Raw genomic sequence first — 13,804 nt, forward strand, 5'->3', positions numbered from 1 at the left:
GTATGTTACATATTTGAAATCTATATTATACACTTCAGATTGCTTATCTGTAACCATTTTTAACAATAATTCTTTTTTCAGTTGCGAAGATAAAAAATGGAAAAGACATTGAAATATCTATACGATTGAAAGAAGCAGTGTCCTTGCAATTTCCTTTAAGAAATAACGCAGAGGTAACATTTTTATACTATTTATTATGGAGAGGATATTGAAACATAAATCTATCAATTTTGAGTTAATACTTAATTCAACAAGGTATTCATTGTTAGATTCATGTTCATGTATTTCTTCTTCTTTTGTTGATATGAGCATATGTACTAAAAGGTTAAAACATTTAGCATTGATGTAGGGAACCAATATGACAAACAGTAAAGGATTCCCATGGAAGCACATAATCTTGGGGTAAAAATTAAACATGCTATTGTTAAAATCCCAATGATGACCTAATCTGCAACGAAATATTATGTCAATTAAAACTATTGATGGCTCCATCCGTTGAAAACGTCTATATATGAAGACTTTAGACTGAATAGATATGGACGTTAGACTGAATAGACATTGACGTTAGACTGAATAGCTATAGACGTTAGACTGAATAGATATTGACTTTAGACGGAATAGATATGGTCGTTAGACTGAATAGATATAAGAAGATGTGGTATGAGTGCCAATGAGACAACTCTCCATCCAAGTCAAAATTTATAAAAGTAAACCATTATAGGTCAAAGTACGGTCTTCAACACGGAGCCTTGGCCCACACCGACGAACAAGCTATAAAGGGCACCAAAAATTACATAGAAAGACACACTATAAAATATCAATTGAAATGGCTTAACTCAATCAAAAGACATATTAACATCAGTGAACATACACTGAACAAATAAATTTGATCTATAATACAATGTAAATACAAAATAAATAAACTAAGGGAAGAATAATTAAAGTAACATGTTATACCGCTGTGAAATGTTAAACAATATAATAAAAAACAATATGCTTGAAAAAAAATATCAGCCATTTGCAATTACTTTAAACACAGGTAAATGAAAATAATTTTGTTGTTAGGTATACGTGTACAGTTCAAATAGAGAAAGGAAATATTTTTACAAAATAAATAAGTTTGATGTTCATAGTACGAAGAAGTGAAAATTTATAGTAATACCAAGCACTTATCAAAGTTTGTATATAGACCAGATATAACCCTGAATAACATTAAATAACAAAAAAGCATTACAATTAGTATCAACAGGTCAAATAAACAAGAAAGTACGATTTGAGAGTACTCGCAGTTACTGACAGCTAGTTAAAAGCCAAAAACAATTAATAATAAAAAATCATGCATAAGAGACTAAAATCAACTAAAACACATCCCTGGGATTTAGTATTTTAACGTCATGGACAGTCAAAGAAGACATGACTTGTGCAATGCCAAAAATAAATGTATCGACAGGCAGTAGGATAGTTAGGAGTTAACCTCTTTATAGATCAAAATGAACGTGGGTGTGTCTTTATACATCCCGTTTGAAAAGAATACAAATTTAGTTATTTTTTAATTTGCTGATGACAAAATCGATATTAGTGCTAATGTAAACTATATTCAAAGATCTAATTACAACATTGGAAAGATAACCTTTACTAATAAGTTTGTTTAAAGGTTCGATGAATTTACACGGATCACATAGTGATTTCCGCGCTTTAAGTACAATATTACCTTAAAATTTAGGATGTGAAATACCGTTTTTAATCAGGTTTCTACAGGTACAGCCAAATTTACTAATCAAATCTTTGTATCTATGAAAGAATTTAGCAAAGGTTTTACGTAATTTATGATAACGAAATCCCTGACTTAATAATTTACCAGTGATGCATTGATTACGTTCGTTAAAATCGATGACATCACTACACACACGGGCATAACGAACGAGTTGGGATATATAAACACCGTATGATGGAGCCAAAGGAACATCGCCGTCTAAAAAAGGAAAATTAACAATAGGGAATGAAAAGTCGTCTCTTTTGTCGTAAATTTTAGTATGGAGTTTTCCTTTAGAGATTGAAATGTCCAAATCTAGAAAAGGACAACTACTGCTGTTTATGTTAGATTTAGTTAAAGTAAGTTCTTTTGGGTAAATTTCGGTTGTGTATTTAGAGAACTCTGGATTATTTAACGAAAAAATATCATCTAGATAACGGAAGGTATTGTTGAATGTATCAACCAAATGTAACAATGACGTGTCTTTACTGAGTTTGGTCATACACTGAGATTCATAGCAATAGTTATCAAAGGTACCAGGATTATAATTTAATACGCCAGACGCGCGTTTCGTCTACATAAGACTCATCAGTGACGCTCAGATCAAAATAGTTATAAAGCCAAACACGTACAAAGTTGAAGAGCATTGAGGACCCAAAATTCCAAAAAGTTGTGTCAAATACGGCTAAGGGATAAGAAAATCCTTTGTCTTTCGAAAAATTTAAAGATTTGTCAACAAGAAATTTATTAAAACGACCATATAATTGATATTCATGTCAACACCGAAGTACTGACAACTGGGCTGGTGATACAGGAATACATCTACTATTAAAGGGGCGCAGTAAGTGCCCATAGGAATACCTACTACTTGTCGATACACATTATCGCCGAAACGTACATATATGTTGTCCAGGAGAAAATTTAAAGCTTCAATCATATCTTCACATCCAGTAAGTGTATCTAGCATACTTTCCCTTTTCGTTACAGAAAAAGGCTTTAAACGAGTTACAGCAAATAAATGTGTAATGAGAATTTTCAAAAGACCATTTAATTAAATATGAAAACTTTTTCTTGATAAGATTGTGTGGAAGTGTAGTATAGAGAGTAGAAAAATCATAACTGTCAACAGAATTAAAAGGACCATCAAAAGCATGTATTTTATCTAAAACCTCTAAAGAATTTTTAACACTCCAAAAATAGTTAATACCATTATTTTCATAAGCTTTATTACAAAAGTTAATAACAAGTTCTTTGATAGTAGTAAGGGAGGTAGTTAGAAGCACTGATAGATTGGTAGTAGAACACTTACTAGATGCGGAGATTAAACGGAATTTAAATGGTGGATGTTAGACTAAAGAGATATAGACTTTAGACTGAATAGATATGGACGTTGACTGAACAGATATAGACTTTAGACTGAATAGATATAGACTTTAGACTGAATAGATATAGACTTTAGTCTGAATAGATATGGACGTTAGACAGAACAGATACGGACGTTAGATTGAACAGATATGGACGTTAGACTTAATGGATAGAGACTTTAGACTGAATAGATATGGACGTTAGACTGAATAGAAATGGATGTTAGATTGAATAGATATGGACGTTAGACTGAATAGATATGGACGTTAGACTGAATAGATATGCCTGTAATATGTTTTCTGTCTATTCAAAATAACCTAAAAAATGTGATGCACACTTTTAAATAACCCGCTACGCAGGTTATTCAGTGTGAACCACATTTTTGAATTTATTTCTTCATAGACAGAAAAAAATTTAACAATCATTCCTTAAATGTTTCATTGTTTCTATTGAGACATTAGTTGTGGTTTGAATACTCACAAAACTTTTATAATCCGCCACATAACATTTATTTATCTTACTCAAGGTCTTGTTACATAATTGGTTGTCAAGTTGGTTTATCTAGGACTTTTTAAAATTTAAAGTCTTCTGGTGTCTCTGTTGACATTATTTTCGGATAACATGTCTAGAATTAACTCGCTTGGAAGTGTCGTGAATAGTTTCCCCTTATAGAAAAAGTTTATGGACAATAAATGTATATATGTTTTGTTTATTGTAATTTGAAATGATGTCTAACGACTTTTCCTTTATTTTGAATTTAATGCTTCTTCTTTAGACATGTTATTTGGAAACTTTGCATATTTATAAGAAGTCTTGATATACGTACGTCAATGAAACAGCAAAGCTTAACACAAAAGAAAGGAAAAGACATATACGGGTAAATAAAAAGAGCTTTTCAACAGTAGATTATGTCAAACTCTAAACCAGCCGAGTCAAAATAAGTTGTAGAGTATCTTTACAGGGATTACTAGGCTATACTATATACATCGTGTCAAAAAGAAAGTGAAAAAAGGAAAACTACAATAAATACAAATACCTTTAAGTGGATTTAACTTTTCGCTTTATAAACCAATTAATTGAAAAATGAACGAGCCCGATAAAAAATGTACGAAAATTAATTTTAAAATCCGCTAAATTCGCATTTGTGTTTCAATTTTTTTATTTCAGGTAATTTTCCCGATCCAAGTCTACCATAGACCTGTATCAAGATATTCTTTTTGCAACAACACAAAGTTTAAAACAGACAAAATATGGATAATATTTTTTAAACAATCTGAAGACCGATTACACGTTTTCATACATGTCGGACAAAAATTGGACTTTAGATTACCTTTTGACTTACCCGTTGCCACAATATGTGAAGTTAAGGTTATTGGCTGTATTTTATTTAACAAGAAAATGCGCACATCAAAAAAAGAAATGAATTCCAAAATGATTAATTTCAAAACCTGTAAGTATTAGAGTTTTATTTCATTTGACTGATTTATGGAGAATGATGCAACACGGAAAATTTTGTATGATTCGAATTTCATCCTAAACTACCGTAATATTTGAAACCGTATTCATATCTGTTTAAATAGTGAAAAATTAATATTTTATATCTTATCTGATAACGATTCGTATAAAGAAAGCAAAGTCCACTCTTATTGCTCAGTATGTGACAAGAGTGCTTGTCAGTTGGTCGCTGCATTTCGGTAGGTTTTCCGGATTTCTCAAATTATAAAAGTAACAATTTCATTTTATACATCTTACTCAACACAATTAACATGCATATATTACAAAAGAAAACTTTTATTTGGAAATTGACAAATTATTATAAATCATTTCAATAACATCTTTGAGTTATCACAACACATTAGTCTGTCACATAACAGTATTTACATTCTTGAGTGAAATGTGTCGTATGTGTTTGCATTAGTGCTTCAATTCATTGCATTTCAAGAAAACTGGAAAATCAACCATCATTAGAAAGGACGAAAGGCTTTACTCAATAAGATGTTTTCTTTAAGATGGCTAATGTGAATATGTTAATTTGAGAGAAATATCTCTTTCTGTATGCTCTTTTAACTTTTTTTATTCGAGCGTCACTGATGAGACATTTATATGCGAAAATAGGAGCTTGGGTACAAAATGCGAATCCTGGTACTGAGAATTCATTTATTTTCGTGGGTACCAATTTCCGTGAAACAAGGAAAAATTGTATTTTCGTGGATATTTGATTTCGATGTTTTACAAAATTTTGCATACAAACCTATAGAAAAGTTGTACTTCTTTGAACATCTAATTTCGTTGTTCACCTGTACCCACGAAATCCACGAAAATTTGTATCCCATGAATGATAACGAATCCACAGTAATTATGAAGAGTTTATTTACAAACAATGAGTCGATGTCACTGTTGGCGGAAGCACTCGAGGGAATCACCAGCCCAGTAGTCAGCACTCCTGTGATGACTTAAATTGTCATTAGTCTGGTCATAATTAAACATTAACTGTCAATGATGAGTCGTTTGTAAACGAAACGCCTGTCTGGCGTACAAAAGTTTAACCCTGTTATCTATGACGAGTTTATTTTACTAAAAATTAAGGTCTGACACGTCAATTTCAACATGATTGTGACGTCATACAAATATTACAACTGAATTTTCTGTACCGTTTATACCATTACGTCGATTTATCAGTACATTATTATTTACTTTGAAAGAACTTGAAAACTAAGCTATGTGCAAAATAATTTGTATCATACATCCTATCAAAACAAAAAGAATGACAATGACAGAAAAGAGGGGCGAAAGATACCAGAGGGACATTCAAACTCATAAATCGAAAATAAACTGACAACGCCATGGCTAAAATAGAAAAAGACAGACAATAGTACACAAAACACAACATAGAAAACTAACGACTAAGCAACAGGAACCCCACCAAAAATTGGGGGTGATCTCAAGTGCTCCGGAAGGGTAAGCAGATCCTGCTCCACATGTGGCACCCGTCGTGTTCCTCATGTTAGTACAAATCCGGTAAATAGTCTAATTCGGTAGGACACATTCGTGAAAAGGGAACAGGATTGTAGTTAGCAACATATCCGCTATCATCTGTGAAACGGATATTCCATAACGGTCAACCAACTCGTGATGGCGTCCGTAAAATTTATAAAGGGATGATTTCAACTTCACCATTTGGAACTCTTGGTTTAATAGCTTCTTTGTGAGCAGCAACCCTCTATCAAGGAAATCTTGATAGGAAATACAAGCCCTGGAATATCGTATCGATTGGAAGAAATATACTCCGTATGCAGGCGCTGCGGGAATGTTGCTACATAGAAATGGAAAGTTCACAATTTGGAAGCTGAAATCATCTCTTTTGTCGGAAAGTTTTGTTTTCAACCGACCCTCATGGTCAATTTCTAGATGTAAGTCAAGATATGAGGCAGACTAAACTGTATCTGTTGTATCCTTGATCTCAAGTTCGATGAGATAGATGCGTTCAAAATAGTCACCAAATTTTGAATTATTTAGTGAGAGAACATCATCTATGTAGCGGAAAGTAAAATTAAAGGATACTGCTAACTTCTTTTCTTTCCTGCATGAAGTCAGTCTCATATGAATAAAAGAACAAGTCGGCAAAAAGAGGGGCACAGTTGGTTCCAATGGGAATGCCGATTGTTTGTTGAAAAACACGTCCTCCAAACGTAACAAATATGTTGTCAATCAAGAAATCAAGCATCTTGATAATGTTAGTTTCAGAGAATTTTTTGTTAGAATCAAAGTGATTTTTTCTAAAGTAGGATTTATCCCTCCCTAAGACCAGACACTTGTATCTACGTTGGCCATTCTTTTTACAATATAGGCGAACCTCTTTTCATTTTTTCATGTACATGAATTCAGTAGTATTGGTTCTAGCATATACACATTCTTTTAATTTCAGGTTTTACAAAGGCAGAATATGAAACACTTTATGATAAGACGATAGAATTTATAAAAGCTAGGAAAGGAAACTTCCGATCCATTGAATATTTCTACCGAAATAAGTCGGACAGATATTTTTATTCGATTACAGTAAACAATAATGGTATTATGAAGCCATACAAAAAAGATCATAACGGTGATCCTTGCTCCGTAATAAACGGGCGATTGGATGGTTTATTTTTCAGTACAGCTGTGGATTCTAAGACGAGTAGACCTCTCCCATGCTCTCCGTTTGGACCGCTTAGATTACATATTACTGCCAGTTTTTTATTCAAACCTAATCTAAATCTTTACTTTGCTGACTTTTATTGTCATTATAAAGTTCATTCTGTAACCGTAATTCTGACTAGGAGAGATTCCCCTGCTGATAATTTCTGTAAGACACGTCTTAAGGAAATCGATATATACGACAATCCGTTCGTCTGTTTAGATACATCAAAAACATTAAATGATATATTGGTGTATCATGGCAATGGTCTGAGAATAGAGGTTCTGTATACAGATAACGTCAATATTCATGAAATAATAAGAAAACGAAAAGGATATTTCGAACAAGTACCTGTTATATTTAGAGGTGAAAGTAGACCAGACGGCATTCCTAAAAATAAAAACTGTAAAATTTGCAACCTATACCTACAACCTTAATTTGTCTTATATATATATATGCAGGTGGAATTAACCGATGTCATTGGTTCAAAATCTGCTATGAGAAGGACAATAATTAGCACCAGCAAATCTGCAGATGGCTTAAATATTAGTCGAGTTTCATGTATTTTCTAATGTTATTCCTGTATAAACCTTGGTATTTGTAATTTACTCTTCGTATTTGTTTACTTTCAGTAGGTAAACATGTGTTGAACATTGAATATTTCTGAATAACTGATGAATAACATGTATAACACGTCTCCATTTTCTTAAAAAAGTTTTGATTGGCACTGCTTTTTATATGTTGTGCCTAGAAATTACCTTTTGTATGTTTCTTTGTATCTTGTGTGGGTTTTATAAGCTATTACTGTTTTCCTTTTCATATTGAGCAAATGACGTTAGTAGTTCCCCACAATGCATTTGTTAGATGCTGTTGTAAACGATTGAATATGTACGATGCATCGAATGTTTATGCTAGCATATAAATAATTGTTTGTGTTGCTATCAAGTGATGTTGCAGCTGTCTTTTTAACGTATTTTCTTCACTGAACATTTAGAATATAAAAAAAGTTCATTTTGTTTTGTCTTTTAGTGATAATTGACCACTTTCGAGTTATGTCCTTCACCGGAAAAGTTCGTCAATTTTGTGCGCCTTTGTGACGTCATTTACCAGATAGAGGGGATCGCCTATATACCTGCTCTATTAAAGTTCATCAAGCGTCTTTGTGATCGTCAATATGCAGGATAAACTAGAAATAATATTTGTTCCGTAAGTACTAAATCACAATTCCCTAATGATAGCAGTGCTGAATATCAATTATAAGAATTTAATTTGCCGAATAATTCGTGCAATATAGCATTATCATTTTTTCATCAAATCGCTCAACATAGAAACGGAAGTGACGACGCCCCTAAACGCACGAATGATGTTCAAAAAAACCAAAGTTTTTTTTACGGAAATACAACGAACTCGATAGTTGTCTATTGCCGCAATATACAATAAGTGCGTTCCCCCGGTTAGTTTCTGTGGACCATGTTGCAATGTAGCAATGATTTTCTTTGTTATGTATTCGGTGTACAGAATTATGTTTCTTTTCGTAAGTATATCTGCTTTTGCAGTATTGTGTCTTTTATTATGCAATTCGAAGATCAGGATATTTTACAAATTTTGTGGTGTTTAACAAGGTCAAAATATCCAGTTCTGTAGTCCATATATCGATAGGTAGAAAAGCAATTCCAATTTAATTGTATGTTTAATTTCCAACACAAAACTGTGACAAATCTAGCGATTATGGAAGAGAGAGCTATCTACAAGCATTAGATGAGATGGCTGCAGCCTTATTTGTTGCAACAACATCGTAACTGGTTGTGTCTTTAAATCTTTTTTGCAGTCTTAGATCTTTATGTACCAGAATACCCGATAAGTAAAGTTCCAACTGTTTTCATTTGAGCGCCACTGATGAATATCATGTAGACGAATTTCGCGCCTGGCGTACACACATATAAGCTTGGTATTTTTGATAATTTCTACATTGGTACTAACTGTTATTAGCTATTCTTATTGACAACGCGGGGGATTCGGTGGCCAAGTGGTCTAAGTAGTTCTACTACTGTAATAACTAGCCAGTCAACACTGAGGTTGTGAGTTCGAACTCCGCCCGTGCGGGTGCACTCGACTCCAATCTTAATTGACGAGGATTGTCAGTTTTCCTATCGAAGGTCGGTGGTTTTCTCCGGGCACTCCGGCTTCCTCCACCAATAAAAACTGGTCGCCACGAAATAGCCCAAACGTGGCGCTTAAAAGTGGCGTTAAACACCAACAATCAATATTGACAACGCAACTACAACTTACATTAAGGCAACAGTAGTTTACCGATGTTCAAATCTTATAAATCGAGTAAGAATACCAATCCAGGTCACAATAAAAAACTGATGGAATCGTACGAACTGCAAAAGGGTGAGACCGGGTTCGTGTGCAGGAAAGTCCCAAAACAGGAATAGGACATCATAGGTCAAATTATACATAAAACGGCATTAAGATATGTAAAGACCAAACAATGGGACAGAAAGTATGTGTTCCTGCTGAGCAATGGGAAGTTGACGATTGGAAAGTTGTAATCATCCCGTTTGTCATAAATTCTAGTGTGAAGTCGTCCATCTGTGTCTATATCGAGAAAAAGATAATGATATGCAGCAGACACTATAGTATTGGTAGTACTCTTAACATAAAATTCACTAAGATATTTGATATGCAAGCATTCACCGAAGTCACAGGACATCAACAATATATCTTAAAGCGAAATTGACGAACTTTGCATGAAGTTTTCTCCTTTTTGTCTTCAGAAGGTTTTGTATGAACTTTGTTATGAATTAGTATAGAAAAGTTGACGAGTAGGGAGGCACAATTGTACTCATTGGAATATCGAATCTCTGTTGAAATATCAATCCACCAAACTCAACAAATATGTTGTCGATCAAAAAGTCCCGCATTTTGATAATAACATTTTACAGTGAATTTGGTTTTGGAATCATTGCGGTTCTTGACAAAGTAAGATTTTTGATGACCTAACCAAAAACATATATTGCATTTACGAACTCCATTTTTGTAGGAAAAAGCTCTGTTTAATGAGACGATGTATTCAATTTTTCCTTGAAAGGGAAAATCAGTCTAGGGAGATTAATACATGTTCACACTCATAATTTTGTTTTGCATGCCACGCAAGCTTAAAAAGATGTACATCATACGTTAATAATTTAGTTACACTTTTCAACCATTTTAAAAACACAATTTTGACATATGTGATCAAAGGTATATTTTTTCTAACGGCCATTTTATGTTGTTCGTTTAACCTATTATACCTACTTTTGTTTAGAATTAAGGATAAAAGAAGCTCAAAATTTTGTATCTTTTAATCCTGGAGATATGAAGCTTTTTGCGTTGTTATGTCGAATGCGTAGATTAAATAATCAAAATTCTTACTCGCTTTTAGGAATAGATTACCTCAGCTGTAATTTGGCAACATTTGTCGGAATTTTAAGTCCTTAATGCTCATCAACTTCGTTTTTTATTTGACCTTTGAACTTTTTTTCTTCGAGCGACATTGATGAGTCTTTTGTCTGGCGTATAAAATTATAAGCCAGGAATCTTTGAAGAGTTTTTGTTTTCAATCTATGTTTTGATTGTATGGGCAATGAATCAGGCCAATAACATTCGACGTATTAGACATTTCGATGTTTTAAAACAAAGCAGTGTTAGTTTTACTCACAAATTTGGAAATTCAAATTTTGAAAGCGGGAGGCTTTATCAATTAAAAGATTGCACAGTGAGTAAAGTTTTGTTGCTAAAAGAATAGCATGATATAATCTTGACACTTATGAATTACTTATGATGTCATAGACGTGAAGAAATTGATATATCTTTATTGAAATGCCCGTTTATTCTAAGATTAGATATGAGCCAAAGCCTTACCCAAAACAGTTGATTAACCATTTAATGAACATCTTCATTTAAGATATCTTGAAGCTGTATATATTGTTCTGAAGCCTTATGTCATAGCTCAAAAACAGATTTCGAAATGAGGACATTTTGACAGTTTTGGTAGTTTTTTATTTAGCACGTATCACGTCGTAACCCCTTTCTGATGAAAGGTATAATGGCTTTACCCAGTTTGAATATGTAATCTTCAATGCTTATTACGACATTATAATGGAAAGTAGGCGAGAAAAACCGCCTAATATAAGTTTTTATAAGACACATTATATTTCAGATACGATGAAGATAACGATGTTTTATTTTTATTTTTATCTTAAGAAACTGTTCAAAAGTCGATGACATCTTTAACCAGAATAAGTTATAAGTCATACATTAAGGAGCAGGTGGCTCACACAAGGTTTCGGTATTGTTTCGGTATAGATACATGATATTGAGCAGTTTTCGTAGTTGACGAACAATTATGATATTGTCCACTTTCACGTTTTGTCCTGTGTCAGTGTTTTCGATTATTTCAACAAAAAAACAATTTATTTGCCCTTATTTTGAACTCTAAAAAGAAGGTATGATAAGAGCCATTATTTGGCCCGTGAATTGGCTAAAATAGTAAACTTAAATATTGCCTTTCAAAATTATTTTAATGTTATTGATAATGAACATGTTAATATGATCTGGACACTTTGAAGCAGAAGGATAACTTGTGATGTCACTATGACGTCATAAACATATGGAATTAACGTATTTGATATAAAATGGTTCTTTCATGCATAGTTTTTGGTAAAAATATATATGAACAACAGCTTTACCCAAAAAAGATATTTTACACACATTATCATCCTGGTAAAATACATTTTATGGCTTATCATCTTTTTGGTAAAGCTGTTCCTCATATCCAACTAATAATTACAAAATCTCAAAACGATGCTATATTGGCAGTTTTGGACTGTTTTGCACTAAATTTAAGGAGTTTGAGGCTCTAATGACAATATGTAAGACAGATTCAAAAGTATTAACAGTGATCTCCGACGGACGTATGTCTAATTAATATCTGATGGATGTTACTTAGTAGATTTATAATCTTTTTGATTTTCGAATTCAAAGAGCCGAAAATGGCCTTATCATACCTTTTCCTTTAAAGACAAAATATCCTATTGTTTATGCGCATTAGCTAGCGCAACGTGTATTGTGAGATAAAGGTTCTATGAAGTTGTCTTTTCGGCCCACAAAAAAACCGGCAAACTATCGCGTCCCATTTCGCGCATTTAGCAGATTCCAATAAGGCGTCTCGCATCAAATGACGTTTTGTTAAGAATACTAAAAAGTCGCGTCGGAAAAAGGTCAGTGATCATGTAAATCAAATGAATATGACTAAAACATCATATACCAGTTTACGAACAACTGTTATATTTATTATATAAATCATAAAATATTCTTTGAAATTGTATGGTGAGGTGTAAGTAACATCTGAGTTAAAACAAGCAATGTCTATTTTAAATGCAGCGTCTTTTGTATTATTGTTTTATATTTGTCAGTCTATCAATACTATAACTGTCTATGTAATAATTTTATTTCGCTCCTGAAACTTATTACTTTGCAAACGGTGTTGATGGCGCATTAACCAATTGTTTTAGAGGTGTTTTTATTACATGAATTGGGCTTTGATTAAAACAGAATATTTACCCGAAAACCGGATAATGATTTGGTTGGGATATCGGAATATCGATGGACATTCATTAGTGAAATTAGCATTATAGAAATAAGAAGATGAAATACGATTGCAAATGAACAACTTGCATTTGCTACAAAAGCAAGATATATAAGTTCCGTCTCATTACATTGATATTTCAGGGCTAAGAGTCCTTTCGTTCTCTCATCATCCCTTACATAGTCGGTAATATTCTTCTGGTTTTGTTACCATCTCCATGGTATTTAATTTTAATATAAGAGTTATATAAAGGAGTAGCACATAATTCGATTAACTATGTACGTTCCATTGGTGTTTCCGGCAGCCGATTTTGAGCTGCATTTATTAGATCTGTAAAGTACTGATATATACAAATACGATTTCCGGTTTTCTCGAGTAATAAAGCCCATGGGAATTTTGTTTGTTATTGAAAACAATTTGTTTTGTGTCAAACTTCCTATTGTCGATATTTATGAAATTCCTTATAAAAATTTGCGGCAAATTTGTACTATGACGCCAGAGTCATTGTTCTCAGGATAGATAACTCTCTTCTTAAAAAACACATGAAAAAATACACGTATTTTAACTCGTAACTTTTTTAAAATATGCTTTTTATTATCTTATTTTGATGAGTACAAAATGCATTTCCACTCATGTAATTTTTTTTTAAAGAAATTAATAGTAGATATTTTTTAACAATGGAAAAATATTTCACTTTGGCATATATCTTTTGGCGGGAATGATATAAACCTTTATCTAAGAAATTAAAACAAATAAGAAAATATGGTGTAGAGTTTTAATCAAAAAGATACAAATCTTATGTTTTGTGCGGATTTTTTTTTTTTTTTTATTTGGTTCTGGCTTCGATATTTACTGAGTAATCGATACTAGATATAATAAC

The 13,804-nt window shown here is 32.7% G+C and overlaps 2 protein-coding genes across 7 annotated transcripts in view; both read left to right on the top strand.

Annotated features, from left to right (window-relative positions):
• Positions 1–13,804, top strand: part of LOC127725729 (phytanoyl-CoA hydroxylase-interacting protein-like) — a 188,126-nt gene that overhangs the window by 25,160 nt on the left and 149,162 nt on the right. The window lies entirely within an intron of this gene.
• The window catches only part of LOC127725730 (uncharacterized), a 262,471-nt gene that overhangs the window by 8,998 nt on the left and 239,669 nt on the right, over positions 1–13,804 (top strand). For 3 of the 5 annotated variants that reach the window (XM_052232939.1, XM_052232937.1, XM_052232940.1), the window contains exons 3-4: positions 82–173; positions 4,286–4,568. In XM_052232939.1, coding sequence (XP_052088899.1) covers positions 82–173; positions 4,286–4,568 — 375 coding nt within the window. Of the gene's footprint in view, positions 1–81; positions 174–4,285; positions 4,569–7,043; positions 7,951–13,804 lie in introns of those variants that run through there. The other 2 variants (XM_052232927.1, XM_052232941.1) reach the window with 2 other exon arrangements.

Source organism: Mytilus californianus, unplaced genomic scaffold (assembly GCF_021869535.1).
Source record: "Mytilus californianus isolate M0D057914Y unplaced genomic scaffold, xbMytCali1.0.p SCAF_15, whole genome shotgun sequence".
Lineage (NCBI taxonomy): Eukaryota > Metazoa > Mollusca > Bivalvia > Mytilida > Mytilidae > Mytilus > Mytilus californianus.